Raw genomic sequence first — 26394 nt, 5'->3', positions numbered from 1 at the left:
TCTTTGCATCTAGCTGGTCCAATGTGTGCACAATGAATCCTTTATTATGCCCTTATTGTGCACCCACCTCGTGCAGCAGCTTGTCCAGTTTCTCCTGCAGCTCGGCGAAGTATCTGGAGGTGACCAGGCCTTTGTGGGACTTGTCCAGGCAGTCTCGAACCAGCTCTCCCAGCTGGTGCTGAATGAAACCCAGCACCCCGTCAGCCAGTGGAAGACAGCTGTCGGACTCTGCACAGCACTGACTGACCACCTCCTGCAAGCGCTCCTCCATCTGGGCTGTGGCCTGCACACACACACCAAAACACGCGCACACACACACACACACACAGGCAGATTATGAGACAATGGGCCCCTGGGCACAGACTTGTAAAAGGCCTGTCCTCAACGCCCCGGCAGGTACACTGACTTGCAGTCAACGCCTCAGTAACAATTTTCACCTGCCAAGAGGACACATGCATAGGCTACACATAACTCCAACACCTTATTAACACATCAGCATCTCAACAGGAGATTTAGACATGCCAATGCTGATTTGCACTTGCTTCTTGCATGCCCCTATAGATAAACCTTTAATTTGTACCATTTGACTTGATCTGTGATCAAAACCATAAATGAACCTGAACTTGGACACGAACATCAGACAAACAGAACATACCTTTGGAAAGCGTTCTCTGTACACATGGTTCATCATGACGATCTCATTGTCAAAGGAACCGCACGCTCTCCCAGGACTGCAACGCAAAACAACAAAACAAAACGACGCATCAGAACTGAAACCATAAAAAGAGAAGACAGCACCTCTATGGGGTTCAGTCTGAGCAGAAACAACCTATTTTATATTATATCATATTAAATGAAGGTTTATCAGGAAGATGGTTCTGCATACTCTAGGTCGGGCATTGACAGCAGCATGATAAAGACATTCTGACATTCTTACGAATACATTTTGAACATCAGATTTGTCAATAGAGCCTGAAAAATGTTGACGCGTGCATTACAAAACAATACTGTCATTAGTATGCAAACTGTAGCTTAAACTACAAAACTAAACTAAAAAACTGCCTTTTTAAACTTGGCCCACAAGGGGGCAGTATTGAGAGGAGTGCGGTATCTTCACATTTTCTAGCCAACATGTTAGCTTGATCATAATCTCTCAAGACAGATTCAGCTCAGCAGCAAAAGAAATAATTGCCGATGGGTTCCCAGATTGCCTTGATCATAATATAATACAACACTGGCAATACATGTCATCATCAGACATTAGGTCTGTAATGAAGTGTAAAACATCTCAAATGCTGAAAGTTCAAATAATTATTATATTATCATTTCCCCCTTTTCTCTCCCAATTTAGTTATTATGCCAATTCCTAAATTCCCCACACAATTCTCACTCTTTTTGTCATTTACTGGTTGAACCTGCCAGTGAGGAGCCCCCACCGAGAGGAGGGTCTGTCTGTCTCAGTCTCTCTGTGTCCCTCTATCTCTCTCTGCCTGTCTCTCTCTCTCTCTCTCTCTCTCTCTCTCTCTCTCTCTCTCTCTCTCTCTCTCTCTCTCTCTCTCTCTCTCTCTCTCTCTCTCTCTCTCTCTCTCTCTCTCTCTCTCTCTCTCTCTCTCTCTCTCTCTCTCTCTCTCTCTCTCTCTCTCTCTCTCTCTCTCTCTCTCTCTCTCTCTCTCTCTCTCTCTCTCTCTCTCTCTCTCTCTCCCTGTCTGTCTCCCTCTCTCTCTCTCTGCCTGTCTGTCTCCCTCTCTCTCTCTCTGCCTGTCTGTCTCCCTCTTGTTGTCTCTGTGTGTCTCTCTCTCTCTCTCTCTCTGTCCATGTTGTCGTTGATGAAGCTCTGGCTTCAGAGGAGGAATGGAGACATATTGTGAACAGAACAGAGAGAGTGTCTCAGTCTGTCTGGACATTTTGGTGTAGATGAAAGGACTGTCTGTGTCTTGCAGTTGGAACCCTGCAGCTCCTTGCTAGCACACATCCACCCACGCATGCACTGACTGTAACACTGAGGCACGACAGCACATTGAGCTCAGGCCTGTAGGCAGTAGTGGGAAGTAACTAAGTACACTTACTCAAATACTGTACTGTACTGTGTAAAGCAGTGGTTTTGTACCAGGGACTAAGTGACACGCTGTGAGCTTGTACATCTGCTATTTTTGAATAGCCAACATATAAATGGATAAAGTGGTTTAAATGATTGTGATGCTGTATTAACAAATTTAGCTGGGGACCCCCCCTCCATTTTGACATGTCCAAAATAGGGACGCCAGGCTGAAAGTGGTTAATTTCACTATAATTTCACCAGCTAGAAGGTAATCCAATGAGATAATTAATAAGAATGACTATTCAGATCATAGGTTTTTCTCTACCCAACTAACAGTAAAGACACTTGTAGGATTCTCTAACAAACATGTTCTCTTATGGAGGTAAGTAGATCGGAGAGGTTTATTGTCGGTATCAGCCAGAGTGCGGGAGTCTATCCCTGTTTTGCTATGCGCTAGACCCCTGGGAGATGGATTGTTGAGGTGAAGCGCAACACCTACCATTACCTCCTGCACAACTTACCACACCCCAAACCGTGATACTCATTTACGGAAGCAAATCTGACAAGCAAAACATTTATTTGTTTTTTTTGCTGCTATTTTGGATGTGCAACATTGTTGCACAACAGGGTATTAAGTTAAGCCTTCCTCACCACACCCTGATCACTTACAAATAACATAGTGTGCATAGTCAGTCCTTAAAGATCAAATGTGAGAAAGAAAAGTAGTCTGAACAAAGCGAGGAGTTTATCTTGGCATAGTAGCATCAGCCGAGCTCTGCTCGCTTCGCACCGCTTTGCGATCTTGCAGATCTGCTATTTTCATTACTTCTTAAACAATTGTTTTCTAATTTACGGATTTTCTTTTAAAATAATAATAATTAATGACAAAATGTGGGAAACAAAAAATAAAGGGATATTCACTCCACGAAAATGGATTTGCGACCCACAAATGGGTCCCGACCCAATGTTTGGGAAACAGTGCTGTAGAATAATACCTGAGGCTGCGGGACCGAGGTCGTATGAGCGTGGCGGAGCAGCGTCCATCCTCGTCCGTCCCGCTCTCTGAGCTGCGGAAGTGTTTGAACAGGAAGTGCAGCTCGTCCTGCGTGGGCTGGTAGGGCAGCTGGTGCAGACGCTCCTGAGACGACGATGACGACTGTACACACACACACACACACACACACACACACGTCAGTGGAAATGTCTTCACATCACTGACAAGGTTCAAGGTTTCTTTAGCGCTACATCTTACGTACAGGTACATTAGTAGAATTATTTTGTTGCGGTTCTTAAAGCAGCACTATGTAATGTTCCTCTTCTACGCCAGAATTGAACCCTTTTTCCTGCGCAAGTGCTGAATCCTTTTTACCATTGAGCTAATAGAGCCGGCCTGCTTGCTCGGGGGATATATTGAATCTTGACCATCAGGTCGAAATTTGAGTCAGATCCTGTGTCTAGGTGAGACATGACCTGGTGGGGGCTCCTCACTGGTAGGTGAGTCAATAGTGACACGGAAATGTGTGTGGGGAGGAATTAATTGGCATAAAGACTACATTGGGGAGAAAAATGGGTAATAACATTTTAGATAAATAAAAAACGTTCCGACTGACTAACTTAAAGCTTGTGGCGTGTGTATCGGCGACAACCCGAGGGAGTGATATAATGGCAAAAATAAATGATTGTGCATGTCCAACGCCGCTATAAGCAGTAGTACTTTTTTGTTGTTTGTTTTTACTTGAATGGGGCAGCGGGTATTATACTGCCAATCTGTTGGGTTTCTTGGTCCATGTGTGGTGAACAGAAGTGGATAAAGGATGTTGGCTGCATCTGTGAGCTGCCTTTTCACTGCCTGAGCATAACGAGTGTTTTTGAGGAGCTCTTAAAAAGGCCTATTGTCCTACAGAGTCCTAACAGGCAGTAAAGAGGTCTACCTCATAGACTTACTCACAATAGAAGCACATGGCTGACTCTCAGCACACACTCCTATGCTCTCCTTTCCTGACCCTTCCCCCACCCTGTAGAAAGACGCTAAACACTTTAACGTTGGCATCACTATTTTGGGCATGTCTATAGGCAAAGTTTTTCTAAATTCAAAATGTTTTTTTAACCACATGAACGCTAGTGTCCCTATTCTGGGGATGACATTCAGCGAAAATAGCAGATCTACAACTTGGAGATCGATTATTATTGGCAAATAGATTTGGCGTATAGAGAAAAAAGGTGGGGACCTAGTATAGAGCCGGGACCCCGGTCAACTATTTTGAAGTATTTTGAATCCTTTATTTGACAGAGACCCATGGTCTAGTACACTGTAGTGTAGTCTTTGTGTAGTATAGAGCAGTTGTTCTCAACCTGTGGGTCGGGACCCCCAGGGGAGTCCCCACAAGATTTTTTGGAGGTCCCCAGATGACAGTGAAGTGACAATTGAAGGACTTCAGACCCTTCTAATACCCCCAAAAAATGTTAATGTTATTATTGCATCAAAAGTAATTAACTTTAAATAATTATACTAATTATAAAAACTGGCCAAATTGTCAAAAAATATGAGAAATAGGCAAACATTTTGAAAATAGACGATCTACAAGCTTGTAGATCTGCTATTTTCACAATATTTATCTGTGGAACCGAATCAAACTATATGGAATGCCCCAACTCCAATACAATTCCAAAAAAAACACATTGAGAACATACAGGCAGTGGATGAAATCTACTACTGATTTAGAAGCTATTTGTAGAATAATGAATAATGGGTTAAAGGAGAATGTTGGACCACGAAAAAAAAAACAAGAAAAAAAAACTGAAGTCTCACTAGACGAGATTGAAATGTCGAGATTTCAATCTCGCCTAGAGAGACCTCCGTTTTTTTTTTTTGCATAGTGTTCTGTCACTATGAACGTCAGATCTTCCCGCCCCACAAAAAAAAAGCTATTAAAATATGCGATCTAACGCAAGGCCTATTGACGCACGTTTTAAGCTGTGGCGGACTGGGGATGGAGTTATGACATTTTTCTACTGTACCATTCATCCTAAGATATCATAACATCATAGAAAAGGTAAGAAAACCGCCCAACCCCAGTGATCTATGGTGCCCCCGCAAGGGGGGCCCAGACCCCCCGATTTGGGTAACAGTGGGGTCCTAGGGTGTATGTACTTACAGAGACAGTGGAACTGGGTGGGTTGGTTCCATAGCCAGACGAGGGGAGAGACGCCAGCGACCATCTTCTGCCTTCCGCTCTAAGAAGAAACACACATGCTTGTTATGTAATGCTGGCCATTAGCATTTCATATACAGTATATAGTATATATACTATATCCAGTATATATATAGAAAACTACTTATGCAACATACATGCAGAGTCCATTCATAGCTGCCCCCCCCACCCCCAACACAAGGAGTCTATTAATCTAGTCTGCTCTTTAAAAAAACACATCATACGTTTCTCTGTGGCATCACTGGAGACTCATTAAAAAGTATGCAAGTAAAAGTGGAAGTGATGAAACAAACAAACAAAAGAAAAAAAGAAGAGAACTAGAAAATATGCTCCTCGGAGCACAGGTCTCCGCCAGTACTGTTCCTGATTAATCCTGTCTTACCTCACTTCAAAAGATATAAATGATCTTTTGAAGTGACATACCTATTTATAGTTCTCTATTTCATCATGCGTCTCGCTAGCCAATCAAAGCACACCCTTTCAACATATTGTCACGTGTCACTTTAAGCTTGACCAATGTTAGCTTGGTGGACACACGGAAGGACGAGAACGAAAACATAGTCTCCTGGTGGAGACAACTAGCAGATAAAATTGGAATTGGAACACTACAAACTTAAAGCTCATGAATTCATGGGTTCTCTCTACTGATGGATGAAATTGGTTAATGTATTTGTGTTTACTAAAGAGATGGGGAGACCCTTGGTACCAAACAAACACTCTATATAGCAATGATCAGAATATAGAGCTTTTTTTACCCAAAAAGATTAGTTTCTGCACCTTTAAGTGTTTTGCAATATGTAAACTTTACTAGATTATAAAGATGAAATATATTCTCAAGAATCCCTTTGGGAAATTGGCCACATTATTTAACGCAAACCTGACAAAATAAAAATAAAAATAAATAAACTACCTGTCAGCTCGAGCAAAGTGACACAACCGTAATAAGCAACAGAGAGAGAGAGAGTGCGAGAGAGAGTACATGTTGGGAACATTTCGGGACATACACATTTAGTGTGTACAAACAACACGCTTGCACAGGGTGGGCTGTGACCTGTGGCATTCAGCTGTGCGATTGAGACTCACACACTTGCCTTCTCTATCGATTGTAATTGAGCCTCACTTGTAGAGGAACACACTAAACTAATTTGAGGCCACTTTAGATCATCGCATAAAATCTTTACTTTGGCTGTGAAATGTCAGCAATTTAGGATTGATTATTTGATTTCAGTTTGCAACAGCAGAGAATATCCAAAGTGTATCACGACACGAAAGAAAGTTACTGAAACATTTATTATGAATCCCACAGACAACCAAACAAAACAAAAAAGCAGATCTACAAGCTCACAACGTGTCGTGAGCTTGTAGATTGTTTCACTACTTTTTTTCTCGATACTCTTGTACGACGTAGGTAGGCCATTCATTTACGGAAGAGGAAAAAAAAAGAAATATGGAGATACAAGGTTTCTTCCCCACAGCGACAAAATAGAGCTTTCCTGATTTTATGATTACAGGTTATATAAGCAAAGACCTAAATACATGTTTTAAACATTTGCTCTTTCCAGCAGATGAAAGCACTGGCAAAGCTATCTGACAGCTGTGAGTCCAGATCTGATAACGTTGCTGTACCTGGACTAGATCTGTCACAGTCCTGACACCTGATGTTAAAGCTGCACTACGTAACTTTCCTGTTCTAACCCCTATTTTGAACCGTGGTCTCCTGCGCAAGTGCTGACATGTTTACCACACTGAGCTAATAGAGCTTGCCTGCTTGCTCTGGGGAGAAATATAAGTTTGACCCTCAGGTCAAAGTGTTTGTAAAACCAGAAACGGGATACGGTCAAAGGTCGTGTCCGTATAGACACAGGATCTAAATGTCTCAATAGAAGAGCAGGGAGACCAATCACCCCAACTGTATAAGTTACGTTGTGTTAACATACTCTACCATACAGATTGTCCAAAATAGCATTTTATTCACTCAAGAAAATTACATGAAAGAGCTTTAAATAATACTAGTAAATTGTGTCTTTACAGGTAGTAAACAATAAAAGCCAAATAGAGGCTGTTTACAAGTCCAACATAATTGGGGTTGGTTCATCATTGTGTGCACCTTCACTCCCAAACAAGTAGCCATCATCAAATCCATCCTGGCAATCGATCTGAAGATCAATCATGACTTCATAAAATGTGATCAGTAATTGATAATAATCAGATCTCACACACACATTTATCTAATTTATAGATATCGTTTCTGTCGTGCAGAATCTCCTCGTATCTTCACATTTGGAGATTTTATGTTTTTTCGTAAATGAATGCCCTACCTACTTCGTCATATTATAGTGTCACACAAAAGTAGCAAAAATAGCCTATCTACATGCTCAGATCTGCTATAAAAAAAAGGAACACATTGGAACACAGGTTCTTTTGTTCCCCCCTATTTCATGAAAAGTACGATATGGAATTATGGATCACTGGTTCTCAACCCCCCAAAATAATCATATTTGAACGCGAGACCCCCACCCTGATAAGCACTTGGAACGTACGAGTTGAGGCATTACATTTTGTTTGACTCGGTTCCACAGATAAATATTGAGAAAATAGCAGATCTACAAGCTCACAAGCTCGTTCATTAAATTGTCACTTCACTGTCTTCTGGAGACCAAAATCATGAGATTGAGAACCACTGATATAGATGATCATACAGTGGTTACCCACAGCTGAGGAGAAACTGGTGTGTTGCTATGGGAACCAAGCTGGGTGAAAGCGTTTTGAATGCTTTAGTTTAGGGGCTTTCCTCATGTCTGTCTGTCTCACTCTCTCTGGTGAGGAGGAGGCAGATGCTGGAGGGTAGAGGATGTGAGTGTTTCCTCCTGTCTTACCCACCCACCCTGTCTCTCTGTTCATCATCATCATCATCATCATCATCTCTCACATCTCCTGCCTCAATATTTCCCATGCTGTAGGCCTGTCACAATGAATAATAATTCATTCATAATAGCCATAATCGTTTCCATGTTGAAAAATAAAGTGGAAATAGAAGATCTATAAGCTTGTCGGTAGGCTATTACTACACTGTGGAACGGATGTTTTCCCAGATGTTGCTCATACAGTATAACAGAAAGGGTTATGAAGCAATGATGACCGCTTGTCTTCACTTCCGCAGTCTGGATGCTTCTGCTTTTCAAAGTGGAACATTTCACACACTTCACATTATATAACAATGTTATGACCAGGCTTGGAATTTCGTCATTTTAGGAGCAAGGGGCCAAGGGCACTTTGCCTTTGGTGTTCTCAATTTTTTGAGGGCACAAAGGCCAGGGCAGGAAGGCCATCAAATAAAACAAAAGTCCACAGAAATAATTAATTTAACTTGAAGGTTAAGGATGATTTACAAGAATTGTCTGACATATGCGAAATCTAACCAATTTTTTCCACAAAATAATATATTGGCAAATTACCAATATTTGTACAAAGTCATAGCCTATTGGTCTCAATATTTGTCACATTAAGCCCTGGAGGAGGGAGGAGAGGATTATATGCCTGGAGGACTGACAGCCACATTCCAATTCCTCACTCCTGTCATGTTGTGTATTAGATGCTGTATTTCTCATAAGCCTACTATATGAGCTGTTTGACATGCATTCTCGCACAACAAACAGCATGGTTGTATAAATAAAAATCACACCCTGTGTGAAGGTAGTGGCACCTTTGATACATTTTGTCATCGATATGTGTTTATAATGTGTTTATAGCCACGTGTCACGTGAAGCTTGACCAATCACTTTGTTGACGTACGCACCTGACCAATCAGAACGTTGACGTACGCACACGGACAAAGTCAGGTATAGAGCGGCTAGCGCCGCTAAAAATCAACGTGTGACAATGGAGATGTCTGTTTCTGTCTGTCAACCTGTGTCCCTTTTATGCCGATACGAATATGGAGATCTCTATATCTGTCAGTTCATGTCCCTTTTATGCCCATATATGGAGATCCCTGATGTCATCAGTATATGCCCATATATTGGAATGCCCATATATGGGCATATTGGTTGGATCAGCGGTTCTGGACAACTGGATGTCCGAACTACTCAACACCGAGTTTGAAGTTGGTCGGTCCCATATATGCACATGATGACCATATATGGGCAGAGCAGTCGGATCTGTGGCTCTGGACAACTGGATGTCTGTATCTATCAGTCCATGTCCCTTTAATGCCCATACATGGAGATGATGTCATCAATGTATGCCCATAAATTGGCATGCCCCTTTTTGTGCCCATATATGGAGCAGACTGATTTGTTTGCGCCTGATGCCATGATGACTTATTGAGGTTAGACAACACACTCCATATTTGGGCGAAACTGCATTGGGAACTCCTTATATGGTTATGGCTGAGTCATAGTGACATGCGCGTGCCGACGTGGTACCACGGCCGGCTAGTCCTCCCTTACGGCAATTTTAATATAAAAAGATTGTACTGCTGTACTTTAAAAAATGTGTCCATAAAATATTGAGTCAATCAATTTCAATCAATTTCTTGACCACAAATGTACAGATTGTGATTTAGATAGCATGTTATTTAGACAGATGCTAATCTAATTGTTTACCTGGTATCCTATAGTTTCAATTGTACTGGATATCATTTACATGTCCTGTTGTTTAGACAGATGCTAGGTTTATTGATAACGTTTTTAAAAATAGTAAAAATGGCAAAGAAGTTTAGGGATAATGGGTAAGGCACCGACGAAAATAGGGCCCTAAATGCCAAAATTGCAAATTGCAAATTATTCCCCAAAATAGGTGCTTCCATCAAATTCTCCTATTTGGGTCAATGGAGCCTCAAACTTGTGTGTTGAAATTGAAAACAGGCCGTAAGGCTGTGACGAGGGACAAAGGATTCACAGTGTCGTGTGGACATACCTCCGGGCAAAGGGGAAGTTGAGACAGGCGCTCGAAGACACGTTCCGAGGGCTGTCCAAGGGGCTGCCAGCAGCTGAAAGAGTCACAAGAGTATTAGTACCATTACTCAGGGTTCAATGTGTGTGTGTTTGTTTGTTTGTGTGTTAGTGAGTGGGGGGGGGGGGGGCTCCATGAATGCCATCCATTCATTTTTATGGCAAGTAGGGGATATGTTTTATCCCTGCTTCTGGTCAGACTGAATTAAATACATGCACTTCCTGGGAAATGTAGACTGCCTGATATGTTTGATAATTATGTTTGATAATATCACAATTTAACAATTTCATTAACCACAATAACCCTGCAATTGTTAAAAGAAATGTGATAATAACCCTGCAATTGTTAAAAGAAATGTGATACAAGACACAGAAAAACAGCAACATAAAAAGGAAAATGATTGGGATGGGATTGGAATTTGTTCCTATCTTTTTTTAGGAACCCTGCCATTACTGTTCAAAACTGCAATAATGAACTCGTAAAAATACAGAGGCAATTACACTGTAGCATTTGCAAGTGAACAGTTTAAGGATGAGGTGATGTCTGTGTAGAGCCCTCTACTGCATATTGAGAACCCCCTTCCAGATTAACAGTCACCTCACCACACTGTCATATAATATCTTAGACTTCATTTCTTCAATCATAACAGTGACTCACACAACTCAGGGCGACGCTGTCAGTATGTATGGAACTGTGCGTGAGTATGTGTGTGTGTGTGTGTGTGTGACTGCGGTTCCTTTACATGTAATTGGCTCAGTAGTACCAAATAATGACGTGGCTTCGAGTGCAAATTAAATCTCGATTGTGTCGGGTAATCAGTTCATCCTTGAGTGTGATTGAGCTCTAAAGACAGAGTGGGTCTAAACGCCTCTGGTATGAGTGCTTCTCCAATTCTATTCATAGACTGCAGCTGTTGGACCACATGAAGTCATAATATACATGTGCATACAAACATACTGTACACATGGCTGGTTTACACCCAAAACACCCATCGTGGCTGTCAGGCAGAAACCTAGGGCTGTCACATGATTGTGACATTTTATGTGACGATTAATTGTCAAACAAATAATTGCTTTTTTGGAACACTGGAACATTAAAAAAATAAATGAATAAAAATTACATTTCTGTTTCTATATACAAAGAAATTACATATTTATACTTTCAAAAAACATTAATAGTGGAAATCTACAAGCTCACAACGTGTTGCATCACGACAAGCTTGTAGATCTGCTATTTCCATTATTTTTGAAAATGTTTGAAGATATATGAAAGATTTTCAACATGGAAACGCTGACAATTATGCAAAATAATTGCGATTATCTCAAATAATTGCAATTAGGCGATTATGTAACAATTGTGACAGGCCTACAGAAACCTTGGATCTCCATATTTCATCTTTTTATGTTTTTTCATGAATTAATTCCTATTTTATGCTGTGTCGTATGACAGTGTCGCACAGACGTGGTGAAAACAGCCTATCTACAAGCTCACAATGCGTTTCGGAGCAATGCATTGTGATCTTGTAGATATTCAACCAGTGAAAAGTATTAACAAGAGCTTGTAACTACATTGGATCCAAGAGCTGATCTTGTCAAATACTGTGGTACAATACAATAAAGAGTAAATTGGGCTTTACATGCATGCCGAAGTGAACCAACATGCATTCTGTGCGTGCTCCGCCCCCGGCGCACTCAGGTAAAGACAATTGGCAAAGTATGTACATGAATCATAGCACTGTTGCTCTAGCAGCTGTTCTCATGTTTTTGTTACTGAGGCTTGTTTTATCTTGACCCATAATGTTAAGATTTAATTTAGATGGCATGTTATAGACAGATGCTAGGTTCTTGGTTTACCTGTGATCCTAGTTTACTGAGGCACTACACTGTCTCTGCATTTGATGTATGCTTTTAACTTGCTTGTTGTAAGTCGCTCTGGATAAAGAACGTCTAGTGCTAAATACCTAAATTGTCATTCTATGTGTACGTACCAGTGTGGACAGAGAGGGGTGACAGTGGCCGGGACAGAGATGGTGACGGCGACACCACGCCAAGACACTTCCTGTTGCTGCTCCGACAGCTAGGACACAAAACAGGAAGAGAGAGATCAACACTATGCCAGCCTCTTAATCACATACGACAACATACCATATCACATCATACAACTTCATGGTCAGTTTACTTTACACTGAAAGGCATTTTGCATCCTTCATCAGTTCTGCTCAAGATATTTACACACAGATGAAACATACAATTACAACACTTTCTTTTTCTCCCCAATTTCCTCCCCACACACATTTCTGTGTTGTCACTGCTGTTGTATCCTACTGACACGCCTGCCGAGTAGGAGCACTGTAGGAAGTAGGAGTACGTGCAACGACCGATATCATCCTTCCGCCCGGCTTCCCTCCCCCAAAGCCAAACACCGGCCAATTGTGTTCGTATAGACGCCCAACAAAGCCAGATGCACCACGGTGCATTACAACATATTCATTCAGGATTCAAGAGTTTTATTGTTACATCTCATATAGAAGTACACAAGAGTAAAACTCTTTGGTTTCGGTTCATCAACCCTGTAAAAGCAGTAATAACAATTATACTTTGTTGTACACTTGTGGTGTACAAAAATTGTGAAAATAACCAACCTAGAGATCGTAGATCTGCTACTCTCACTATCTTTTTTTTTTTTTAAATAATCCTTAATTAATCCTACTTGAGGGAAAAGTTTGAAATAATCGTGATATTGATTTGAAGTCATATCGCCCAGCCTTACTGCTGATTCAGACCATACTCCAGAGCAGCATGACACTCTGAATGACTACTGGCTCCAAATGATCGGTTTGGCTCAGTCTAGGCATGCATCAGTTAACCAAACTAATCAATTAAATTGACTATAGAGAAAATTATCGATTTTCAAACCATTTTACCATAGGGGGACTGCGGGCAGAGGCTATGGCTAGTTGGGGGTCATCATTGGCATGGTAAAGTTTGCAAACCCCTGATATAGGATACTCTCCGGACAAGATCTCCGCGGGACGGAAGGTGTGAATGGAAACCTACAATACCACCTGGAAGTGGAAGGCGATGTGATGAAAGGCTGAGCCTGTTTATCAATAGAGCCAGGTCTGGCTCTAGTGTAAGCACAATAATCCTCTATTCCTGAGAGGACAGGACACACTCAATAATGCATGCTTCAGCGCTTTTAGTGTGACACCAGGGTTAATGGCACACATGGAACGGGCCACACTTCACGTCAGTCAGAGCTTCTGTATTATTAAAACCCCTGCTACAGTAGCAAAGGAACCTAAAGTTCTGCTTGTGGTGAGGCAGACTACTAGGTAAAAAATACTGGGGCACTCTCGTCTTCCGGTGAAATTCTTTTTTTGTAGATGAGCAAGGCAACAGCTGACCGACGTGTTTCAACACTTGGGTCTTCAACATGGTCTCCCTGCTACAGTAGGTAGGTACAGTGTACACTATCAGCAGTGTAGAGAGAGAGATAGACGTCTCTCTCTCTCTCTCACTCACACACACACACACACACACACACACACACACACACACACACACACACACACACACACACACACACACACACACACACACACACACACACACACACACACACACACACACACACACACACACCTAATGTTGCTGCCCGCCTACTCACCAGAACCTGCTCCATACACCACATCACACCAGTCCTCCCGTGACCTTCACATGGCTCCCAGTCTACTACACAACATATTTAAAATTACTGGCCCTCAACAACCTCTAGCAGCGGTTCTCAAGGTGGGGTCCTTGAGTGGGTTCCAGCATATTGATTATCCATCCATTTAGGAGGATACTGCAGAAGCCAAAATGAGCCCTTGCCCCGCTGCTGAAAGATGGACCGAAAAATAATAACCCAACGTCTCTGCTTAACCAATGGATGGACGGGCACTAGGGCAGCAAGTCACCTTCCCCCAACAACACCTCCAGACATGTTGTCCACTGTTGGAAACTGCATGCAAATCTCTGTTTAGAGCTGCAGTGATTAATCGCTCATTGCTTAATAAAAGATGACTGGGGTGGGCAACATTATTGTAGCCCATCTTATTCACGTTTATTTTTCTTGTATTACGGTGCAATAGCTATTTCTCAATAGACATAGGCCTATCGGCCCGTGTTGAGGGGGGAGTTGTGAAATTTTATTTTTTGACCACCTAAAATGAAAATCCTGGCTACGCTAATGGGACAGTGCCCGCCAAGCCTAATGTGTACTGTAAAACAGTGCTTTTCAACCAGTGGGCCGTGAGGACATCGCAAGTGGGCCCCCAAATAATTGGAAAAACATTAAGATAATAATGATACTATAACATTAAGAAGAAGTGATACCAAAAATTAAAAACGTAAAGAACGTGTATTAGGTCCATTGATCCAAGGTGGAACACAATCGATTGATTGATCATTCAAATAAACATGTTCTGAGAATGCAGAAGGCCAATTAAAATATAATATGAATATGATGAGGCACCGCAAAACAAATATTTTTTTTATTGTTTTGGCATTTGAGTGTTGCTGTTGGACAACAAAGTAATAATAAGTGTAATAAGTGTAACAAGTGTAATAATATTACACAGTTATTACATTACACATGTTATTTTAACAATAGAATCGTTTTATTACAAAAGTGCAAAAAGTGACACAGAGAGTGTCCGTTACGGTCCTCAGACCATCAACACTGAACAGCTGCTAGTCCACTCACTTTTTTACCATGTCACTTTTTGCACTTTTGTAATCAAAAGAATCTATATGTTTGCATCCAAAGAGCCTCAACATTCATGTGTCAGTGTGTGAGACTTCTCTCTTGTTGTTTATGGACATTAATGCTGGTCTCTTGCACCTGTCTTTATCCTTAGTAAGCCTTGAGTTTAGAGTGCAAACTCTTCTATTTTATTGATGAACACATTATGTATTATGACATTTAAGAAGGCTACATCACAAAACCCATGACACAGCAAGATAAGATGACTAAAACAGGTGTTATTCTTTGCTATTTTACTTGTCTAGCATGTTTAAATTGTTTGAATGTACTTATTATGGATTACATTATATGTCTCTACTACCAATCAACAACAAAAAAAGATCTGTTTTACACCCCCCAAAACATAACCGGTCAAAATAAATGGATGAATACATAATGCAACATACATAGATGCATTGATAATGAAGCTAATGAGCCGTCCCAATGCCACATGTTTATTAGCTTGAAGATGAATCATGAAGATATAATTATAGCCTGGAGATGTGAAGATGTTGCAGATTGTTACAGCGTGATGATGATAGCATGAGATCACATCACATGAACACAGCGAGGAGGACTGGAGGAACCTTGAGGCAACCATGATGATGTTAGAGCAGGGGTCTTCAACTGGGGGTCCGGGACCCTTAGGGGGTCCTCGAGTTACTACAGGGGGGGCCGCCAAAATCTTTGTGTGATAGGAACGCTTTTATTTTTACATTAACTACTTGAACCCTATAGCATCTAGCTATCCTGAGGTGAACTTTAGCCAAAAATAGCAGATCTACAAGCTTGTAGTTTGGCTATTTTCCGCAAAGAGGTTTGATGTAGAGGGGGAAAGGAGCAAACTAAGTACAGAGTGAAAGGTCAAGTTTACTAATTATTGACGGTTTAAGTGGTTAAATGTCAGTGAAACACTGACATTAACCCAACATACACTGATGATAGTGACAATCTATTAAATCTATGAAAACGTTTAATCTACAACCCATTTTTTTACAGAATATGTATTGGGGGTCCCTGCTTAATTTCTCTCTCACCTAAAGGGTCCTTGGGCTGAAAAACGTTGAAGACCCCTGTGTTAGTTAGAGAACGCCAGTTTACATATTTGATTAACAACACTGTGAATGTGTGAAATACACGAACATAGCAACCATCTGCAGGAAACAAAAAGGGGCGCCTTGAAACAAACACAACCTAAGACAAGGTTTGTATGCTATGTGTTTGTAAACACGTGGCAGACAGTGAATGAATGGGGGGGGGGGTATAGTCATTCATTTATGACAATGAAAAACATGACTTTAGCTATTTGTAAATGATAAATAATCTATGTAAAAAAACATCCACCAAAGCCTGTAGGCTACTCGAACCTAACGGTTAGACCCTAGCGTCCCTGTTCTATGTAGCCTCGATTGTTCCCAGCCTTTTATAGCTGTGTTCCGTCAGCAGAAATAACGGAGCAGAAATAAGACTTCCGGTTGACGATCCCTTCAGAATAAGAGTACCCTCTAGAGTAAAAAGAAACCATTGAAAACCAATGAAAAACGGTTCATTTGCACATTAAAACTATAAATTAAGCATTTAAACGAAGCTATACAACACATATTATGTTTCTGTGTAACAAAAACGTTTTTTAAAAGATAAAAAATGTATCTAAATGGATAAATGTTGTTCAATGGAGTGCATAGCCTATAGAAATTGGACACTGGACCGGAGACGGACACGTGTGCCAACACTTGTGACATACTGACGCGTTCGGGGAGACCCCCTCTACAACGCCAAACTCTCCGCTAAGCGGCACAGGTGTAAAAAAAAGTGTGGCGGACCGTCCAGTGAGGTCAGAGGTCAGAAAAGTGCCGTTTACAGTACATAGCCTATACAAATTGGACACTGGACCGGAGACGGACATGTGTGCCAACACTTGTGACATACTCACGCGTTCGGGGAGACCCCCTCTACAACGCCACACTCTCCGCTAAGCGGCACAGGTGTAAAAAAAAGTGTGGCGGACCGTCCAGTGAGGTCAGAGGTCAGAAAAGTGCCGTTTACAGTGCGTAGCCTATACCAATTGGACACTGGACCGGAAACGGACACGTGTGCCAACACTTGTGACATACTCACGCGTTCGGGGAGACCCCCTCTACAACGCCACACTCTCCGCTAAGCGGCACAGGTGTAAAAAAAAGTGTGGCGGACCGTCCAGTGAGGTCAGAGGTCAGAAAAGTGCCGTTTACAGTACATAGCCTATACAAATTGGACACTGGACCGGAGACGGACATGTGTGCCAACACTTGTGACATACTCACGCGTTCGGGGAGACCCCCTCTACAACGCCAAACTCTCCGCTAAGCGGCACAGGTGTAAAAAAAAGTGTGGCGGACCGTCCAGTGAGGTCAGAGGTCAGAAAAGTGCCGTTTTCAGTGCGTAGCCTATACCAATTGGACACTGGACCGGAGACGGACACGTGTGCCAACACTTGTGACATACTCACGCGTTCGGGGAGACCCCCTCTACAACGCCACACTCTCCGCTAAGCGGCACAGGTGTAAAAAAAAGTGTGGCGGACCGTCCAGTGAGGTCAGAGGTCAGAAAAGTGCCGTTTTCAGTGCGTAACCTATACCAATTGGACACTGGACCGGAGACGGACACGTGTGCCAACACTTGTGACATACTCACGCGTTCGGGGAGACCCCCTCTACAACGCCACACTCTCCGCTAAGCGGCACAGGTGTAAAAAAAAGTGTGGCGGACCGTCCAGTGAGGTCAGAGGTCAGAAAAGTGCCGTTTACAGTACATAGCCTATACAAATTGGACACTGGACCGGAGACGGACATGTGTGCCAACACTTGTGACATACTCACGCGTTCGGGGAGACCCCCTCTACAACGCCACACTCTCCGCTAAGCGGCACAGGTGTAAAAAAAAGTGTGGCGGACCGTCCAGTGAGGTCAGAGGTCAGAAAAGTGCCGTTTTCAGTGCATAGCCTATACAAATTGGACACTGGACCGGAGACGGACACGTGTGCCAACACTTGTGACATACTCACGCGTTCGGGGAGACCCCCTCTACAACGCCACACTCTCCGCTAAGCGGCACAGGTGTAAAAAAAAGTGTGGCGGACCGTCCAGTGAGGTCAGAGGTCAGAAAAGTGCCGTTTTCAGTGCATAGCCTATACAAATTGGACACTGGACCGGAGACGGACACGTGTGCCAACACTTGTGACATACTCACGCGTTCGGGGAGACACCCTCTACAACGCCACACTCTCCGCTAAGCGGCACAGGTGTAGAAAAAAGTGTGGCGGACCGTCCAGTGAGGTCAGAGGTCAGAAAAGTGCCGTTTACAGTGCATAGCCTATACAAATTGGACACTGGAGTTATTGATAGATATGTGTGGATACTCCCACAAAACAGACATGGCTATGGACAAGCCTTGCTTCTACTTCAGTTTCCCAGTTTGACATCAGTATAAAATTTCAATACCATTAATAAAGGCACACACCAACATCTTGTTCTGTGTCTCTCTCCGTTCCTGAGATATGACTGATGTAACATTGACTGTGACCATGATTGTGAACTTGAGCCATTTTTATAGGGCAGCCTAGAGATCATTTCTACCAAGTTCCATGAAAATCTGCAACTCTCTTCTACACTATTATTTTGTGTTATTGTGCTTGTCATAATTAGAAACAATTGCTGGCTGTATAGGCTATTAAACGCTGACTCAAGTAACAGTCTTGCTCACTCAGAGTCAAAGTCAAATGACGGTGATAGGTATTACTATATAAACTAATGCGAGAACTGCAGTATATTTAACACAACCCCAATTTGACTCCAGTAAACAACACTGTCATTTAACATTAAAGGGATAGTTCACCCCCAAAATGACTTTTTTTCTATTGATTATACACCCCATGGTGACTTGAATTCATGGAGATTTTTTTAGTTTTTGTCGCATTCCTAAGCCAATAATATGATGACCGGCGGCAGCTAATGGCGTCTCCTACCATTAGCATCTTTACGCCGGTTATCAAATTATTGGCTTAGGAATGCAACAAAAACAAAAAAATCTACATGAATTCAAGGCTTTATGGGGTGTGTAATTGATAGAAAATAAGTCATTTTTTGGGTGAACTATCCCTTTACAATAGTGTATACGTTTTGTAAGTGACTATGTAGTGACGTTAGGTAAGTGACTATAGCAGAACCCCACAATTTTTAACATTCACAATTATAAAGAATATAAATAATGAATGAAAATAAACTTTTTAAGTGCATACTTTTAGTGGCATGTCTATTACATGTGTACCAGCTTAATATCAATCAGGTAATGGATGTGGAGCCATTTCAAAATGTGTGACATTTTCAAAGAGAACTCAAGAGGGATTTATTTGTCACTTACTCAATACAGGTACAAGCAGTGAAATGTTGGGACCTGTTTCTACAGAGATTGTGCTAACACAACCAATGTCTTTTTAAAATTATAGATAACAGAAATAAAATTAAAGTACAGATGGAATGGTATGTATGATAAACCTCTTAAAACATGTATGATAATCTGTAGCAGCAGTGCCAAATGTGCAAAAATAGAAGACAGCAACGCATTGCAGGCTTGCAGGCTTATGCAAAGGCTAAAATGTAATTAGATACCATGTTATGTAGACAGATGCCAGGCCATTGTTGACCTGCCATCCTATAGTTTGAATAGTTTCAATGTAGAGATTATAGATTTTTTGGGGGGATAGGAAGCTGTTCGACTGATGATTCTTGGTTTTCATATGATCCTAGATTACTATTTCTATGCATTTGATGTATTACCTTGCTTACTGTAAATCGCTCTGGATTAAGAGCGTCTGCTAAATGCCTAAATGCCTAAATTGTAAATCGCATTGTGAGCTTGTACCTATTTTAACTATTTTAAAATAGTCCCAGTCCCACACGTACAGTCCCAGTCGGCAAAGTGTCACCTGGTACTACCAGGTGACCAATTGACACTTATTTGCACAATGTGCACTGACAAGTGATTCTGACGTATATCTGTATGCAAATCGTCTATTTTCACTATTTCAAAAATGTTTTAGAGGGGGTCTGAAAATGACTGTTTTCTGACCCCTGACCTCACTGGACGGCCCGCCACTTTTCAAAATACACCTCTCCCGCTTAGCGGAGAGTGTGGTGTTGTAGAGGGGGTCTCCCTGAACGCGTGAGTATGTCACAAGTGTTGGCACACGTGTCCGTCTCCAGTCCAGTGTCCACTATTGTCTGAAAACGGCACTTTTCTGACCTCTGACCTCACTGGACGGTCCGCCACACTTTTTTCTACACCTGTGCCGCTTAGCGGAGAGTGTGGCGTTATAGAGGGGGTCTCCCTGAACGCGTGAGTATGTCACAAGTGTAGGCACACGTGTCCGTCTCCGGTCCAGTGTTCAATTTGTATAGGCTATGCACTGTAAACGGCACTTTTCTGACCTCTGACCTCACTGGACGGTCCGCCACACTTTTTTTTACACCTGTGCCGCTTAGCGGAGAGTGTGGCGTTGTAGAGGGGGTCTCCCCGAACGCGTGAGTATGTCACAAGTGTTGGCACACGTGTCCGTCTCCGGTCCAGTGTCCACTATTGTCTGAAAACGGCACTTTTCTGACCTCTGACCTCACTGGACGGTCCGCCATACTTTTCTTTACACCTCTTCCGCTTAGCGCCGAGTGTGGCGTTGTAGAGGGGGTCTCCCTGAACGTGTGCGTATGTCAAAAGTGCTAGCGCCAACAGCCGTCTCCTGTCCAGTGTCCAGTATTGTCTGAAAATGGCACTTTTCTTACCTCAGGCCGCACTGGGCGGCCTGCCACTTTCCTTTTTTTACAAATTATCTCTCAAATGTTCACCAGCATTCTGTACTGGTCTGTATCCATTTTCTATCAAGTTTATGGGCGCTCAGTTATGGAGAAGTACACACACACACACACACACACACACACACACATACACACACACACACACACACACACACACACACACACACACACACACACACACACACACACACACACACACACACACACACACACACAACTACAAATTTACTAATATTTCTGTCCTCTATCTTTTTTATGCTGTGTTTCCATGTTATATATATGTTGTTAAATAATATACATTTTTAATGGTTTTTTTCTGATTACATTTGTATTTGTATTGTATTTTAGTTTTTAAATAGGTGAGATCAACTTTATAAACCCCAAATTCTTCTTTTTTTTAAATCTCACCTGCACTATCTACTATTATTATTTGTAGCATATTTTGTGGTCTCTTTTATCATTGTTTATTTGCTTCTGCAATAAACAATATTATATCATCATCATTTTCCAAGAGTGACCTGGCCTAGAGTCAGCATTATTACAACAATGGACAAACAATACAAAAACAATACATATATATATATAACACACACAAATCAATATCCAGTTAAAGTGCAAAACAGTGCTAAGTGCACATTTAATGGGGGTCAATAGCCAATTTCAAACTGGAACAACCATTTAAAAAGACATACTGTACATCATAAATGTATTTTTGAAATACAATTGTGTCTTTTTTTTTAAACTTGCCACTTAGAAGTGTTTTAGTATGAGCCATTTAAAAGGCATACATCATAAATGTATTTTTAAATTAGATTTGTGTCTTTTAAAAAACATAAAAAATTCACGATTTTATTTTGAAGGCAACCGGAACCCTTATTTCTGCTAGGTCGAAAACCGGAAGTCCAATTTCTGCTGACGGAACGGAGCTGCCTTTTATATGGGGTAACGTTCACCAAAAGATAGCCTCAAGCACACAGCGCGTCGTGAGCTTGTAGCAATTTTGGGGGAGAATCAAGAAGGTTTTATTTTTGTCACCTAATATAAACGAGTTACAAGCAGCGAAATGTTGACTGGAGAAGAGCTTTAGTAGCCTACATTCACAAAGAATAACATAGGCCGTATAGTTTTCGATCACGGACTTTAACTAATAGTATTTAAATGATTTTTAACTTGTTACCTTTTGGATCTCTTGAGCAACGCTCCTGTAACAAAACGACTCTTGTGTTGGTTCGGTTGTCCTGCGGACCACTGGCTTGGATCAGACATTCTGCTGGATTGGTGGTTGGTTGGTTGGTTGGTTGGTTCTACTGCCCTTCAGATTAGATTTATAATCACACAATCCCAAGCCTGGTGAAACCCCCGAAACTCCACAAACATTAATGGATCCCCCATGGTTTCTCCTCACACAACTTAAGTCCTTTTGTGATGCATGCAGCTGCAGCTGTGTGTGTGTGTGTGTGTGTGTGTGTGTGTGTGTGTGTGTGTGTGTGTGTGTGTGTGTGTGTGTGTGTGTGTGTGTGTGTTGTTGTGAATGTGTGTTCTCGCTCAAAATAATCCCATCTCGTTCAAAAAAGCATGATCCAGGAGGACCACCACGTCTATCTTCCGGTATGAACTGAAGATAATAATCGCGATTAAAAATCTAATCGGTTTTGTTGTGTGTAACAATGTAGTCCATTTAGATTGTCTGTCTGTGTGTGTGTGTGTGTGTGCGTCGGCAAGTGTAAACACAAGCACACTTTGTTTGGAAACGCGGATGAATGGACGCTGGTCGTTGTGACGTTGTTGTTGGATCGCACCATAGAGCTTACCGAGAGGGGGGGGGTGTAAGCTAGGCATACTGAAAAATGGTACATTCCACTTGCTGCGTGGTGGCAACGAGTCAACGACACAAATACAAAATATAGCAATAAGTATATAGCAAAAATATAGCAAAAAGTATAACAATAGAAAGTATAGTAAATAGAATATCTAAAATGCTACCTTTGTTTGGTGCTGGGTGCTTGGGTCCCATGCACCTCCAATATGAAATATAGCATACACAACATATTATACATTAGCCTAGCATTTATTGCGTTTATTGCTTCTAGTGTTGATGATGTCTTGTTTATTATTATATATTATTGTATGTCTTTAAATGTCTCATGAATTGAATACACAGGACCACAATGGAAACAAGTCTCTAGTATAGGCCATAGGGCTCTTTGTGTTATCCTTTTTACAATCATTGTAAAATCCTACCACTGTACTATTTGCAAACGAATAAAGTATTAATCAATCAATATAAGTAAATTGAAGAGTGGAAAAAAGTATGGAAGTGTGGAAAATGAAGGGGAGGGGCCGAAATAAGGTTATTTGTGTGTAACAGAACAGTAGCCTATTATAGGCCTACACAGACAATTTACTATGGAGTTGCATTTTCCCTGGGTTATACTGAGGATAAATCTGGCAGCCAGGAGAAAAATATACAGGAAAATAGGCTATTCAGAATATGAAGGGAGAATAAATTAGTAGTAACAAACATATACAAAAGTACAATATGTGTAGAGAATGAACTTTAAATACAGCATTATAAGTTGTTGTTTACATTAGCCTTGGCCCTTGGATCAAGACGGTCATCGGTCTTGTCATATAATACTGTAAATGGCAGTCTTGTAAGGCTATTGTTTACATGTGCATCTGTCCAGAGTGACTCATGTGAATAAAGACTTGGAATTGGGAATTTAAGTAACATGTTTTGTGAGGTCAGTGACCTTGACCTTAATAGTTCCTGTCATGATGCTCTGAGTGGTAATTCCCGCGTGGGAAGGGACACTAAGGCCAAACATCTTAACCGCTAGCCTAAAGGGGACTCCCCCCTTGGCCCAGGGGAGATATAAAGGCTTTTTGTCATCACCAGGCAGAGGCAGTTTGTATTTCTATTTTCACTAAGAAGCAGTGTAGCATGCTGGTTCTCAACGTGAGGTCCGGGGACCACCAGGGGGTCCGAATGGACCCGTATGCGAGTGTAAATCTGAGAGTGTACAAATGGAATCAAATAGACCCGTAAGGGTCCAAATGGAACCAAATGGTAACATTTGTACACTCTGAGAGTTAAATTAACACTGAGGACACAGCGCCTCGCTGCTTTACTGTTACATGATGTGATGTGATATGATGTGATTTATCACTCTTCACACACCCAGGACAGTGCATTGTTGCTGTCGGACAGAAAACTTTAATTCTGAATGATGACCTAGGCGGCCGCCTAGATGGCCTACAGGAGGCGCCAGCCCTGGATTGGAGCAACACTGTGCCTGTGGCCCCCAGGGGCAACAGTGTTGCTGTGCCCAGGACCTCTGCCCAGAACCAATGCACTTAAGAAAACAGTAATGTACAGAGCCATTGCATACTGGGATGTCTCCCCCCCCCCCCACATTTGACTCTAACTACAAATACATTTGGTTTAAAAAATAAGCAATCATTAGAAAGGACATTTTGGTGATTAGGAAAGGAGATTAGGTTGTTATTATATAGTATTTTCGGACAGACAAAACTGTTTTGTTTTCTTCTTATTTCACTTATAATGTAAATTTTGTTCTCTAAGTTTATGTTTTTGTTCACTAACATTGATCATGCTGTACTGCGTTTTATGAATTGCTATTGTGATGTTTTTTGCCTGGACCCCAGGAAGACTATAGTCTCCACTACTGTGGATCCTTTATAAAAAATAAACAATAAACACATTGTCACATTGTGAATATTGTCATAGCAGACCCCTGAACAGTGTTTGTGCCAAGTTTGGTGCAGTGGAGCAACAGTGAGCCTGTGGCCCCCAGGGCCCCTGATGTTGTTACGTTTGTGACGTCCACCGTCATCCACCGCTCACCATCCACCCATTAGGCAATTTTAATATAGGCTTGAACAATGAAATGTATTAACAAGGGCTTGTTACTGTTGGTTGAGCTCATATAGGACTTGATAGTACAATCCCTTAGATTAATCAGCACTTAGCATTGAGTGGGGTAGGGGAGGGGTAAATGCTTCACTGGGGTCTTCAGGTGGGCACCCTCCTTCATTGGTGTTTGCGTTGATAGGCCCACGACACCTCCACATGGGCTCAACGGCGACACCTGGCATCCCAGGTGTGCCCCCCTCTGCTTTTCCCCCTCGATGGTCATTTTGCAGCCCAGTTGGTGTCCTTTCTCTTGATCCACATCCAGCTGCTGCTTCGTTCGGCAGCCTCTGACAGTGATTTGACGGCTTGTCTGAAGCCTTTCCTCGCACTCTCATCCCCTTAAGAAGCTTGCCTTGGATGTGGACGTGGTGGCAAATCCTCTACACCCGACCTCAACAGGAAGCACCTGGGCACACCAGCCGCGTTGTTCTGCCTCGGCTGCTATGTCGGAGTAAATAATGACTAAATAATAGCTGGATGCATTGGAACACAGGTTCTTTTTTTTTCGTTCGCTGAAAAGTAACAGTTTTGGACATACAAGGTTTCCGTCCGACAGTGACACTATGCTGGATGCTGCTGCCGGTGTTTGCTGTAACGCCTTCCTCCACATCACCCGGGCCCGTTGCCAAGCAACCCACATAGACTGAGAGAGACAAATAAGAAGTGATACGCTTTGCCTCTGGGAGCATGAAAACCTTAAAAAAAGAAAAACAGAAAGAAAAACACGTGGGAGATTTTGTTTTCCACGTGTTTCCGAATGCCAAGCGTTTTGCCCTTTGCACAGTTAAATACCGCCGCTGCTGGGTGGAAACCTTGTATCTCCATCTTTCTACTTTTTATGTTTGTTTTCGTTTTTTTTGTAAATGAATGCCCTACTTCGTCAAACTACAATGTCACACAAAATCTGATCTACAAGCTGACAACGCATCGCATTGCAATGTTTTTGCTATTTTTGAAAAAAATATATTTAAGTGGTTAAGTCTATCTGTGGGTTTTATACATTTTGAACCAATGAAAAGTATTAACAAGAGCTCGGGACTAAATTATAGCTATATTGGATCCATTGGAACACAGTTTCCTTTTTACATTTCCTGAGAAATAACCGTTTTGGACAATGTTTCCACCCGACAGTGACGATATGAAACAATGAATTGTACTTTATGTGTATACGGTAATTTTAAAAAAATGCAGTTCATCATGTCATTCCTGCATCCAGACAAGGCTAATCAATATTTATGTCTCTACAAAATGTCTGCATAATCTAGAAACCACAGAAACATGGCATGTCTTAAAATATGGGCGTGGCCCGTGGATCAAAGTGTTTACACCAGCGGTTCTCAAAGTGGGGTCCGGGGATACGGAAATGAAATGACTCACGATGAACAGCCAAAGCTCCGTGTGGGATGGAAAGGGTTGGATCACAGAATCGAGCTGTGAACAGGGCACTCCTACACCAATGGTTCTCAAAGTGGGTCCAAGGACGACCCAGGGGTCCTTGAGGGGGATCTAGGGGTCCCCAGCAAAATGTGCTAATATACCTATCACTCAGTTTAACCACTTTAACACTATTTTATACTTTGCCTAGATCTGCTATTTTTGATAAAAGTACAACAATCGTGAAAA

General features: G+C 41.9%; 1 protein-coding gene across 2 annotated transcripts in view; it reads right to left on the bottom strand.

Moving 5' to 3' along the window:
* mast3b (microtubule associated serine/threonine kinase 3b) overlaps positions 1–26394 on the bottom strand; it is a 53946-nt gene that overhangs the window by 21025 nt on the left and 6527 nt on the right. Inside the window, exons 1-7 of one of the 2 annotated variants that reach the window (XM_084067740.1) lie at positions 22012–22381; positions 12191–12279; positions 10168–10240; positions 5194–5272; positions 3034–3194; positions 656–731; positions 68–283 (exon numbers count right to left, since the gene is read on the bottom strand). In XM_084067740.1, the coding sequence (XP_083923866.1) occupies positions 68–283; positions 656–731; positions 3034–3194; positions 5194–5272; positions 10168–10240; positions 12191–12279; positions 22012–22100 (783 nt within the window). In that variant the 5' untranslated portion in view covers positions 22101–22381. Of the gene's footprint in view, positions 1–67; positions 284–655; positions 732–3033; positions 3195–5193; positions 5273–10167; positions 10241–12190; positions 12280–22011; positions 22382–26394 lie in introns of those variants that run through there. The other variant, XM_084067739.1, reaches the window with a different exon arrangement.

Source organism: Gymnoscopelus microlampas, assembly GCF_963454915.1.
Source record: "Gymnoscopelus microlampas genome assembly, chromosome: 9".
Classification (NCBI taxonomy): Eukaryota; Metazoa; Chordata; class Actinopteri; order Myctophiformes; family Myctophidae; genus Gymnoscopelus; species Gymnoscopelus microlampas.
This window is presented reverse-complemented; position numbering and strand designations above follow the sequence as displayed.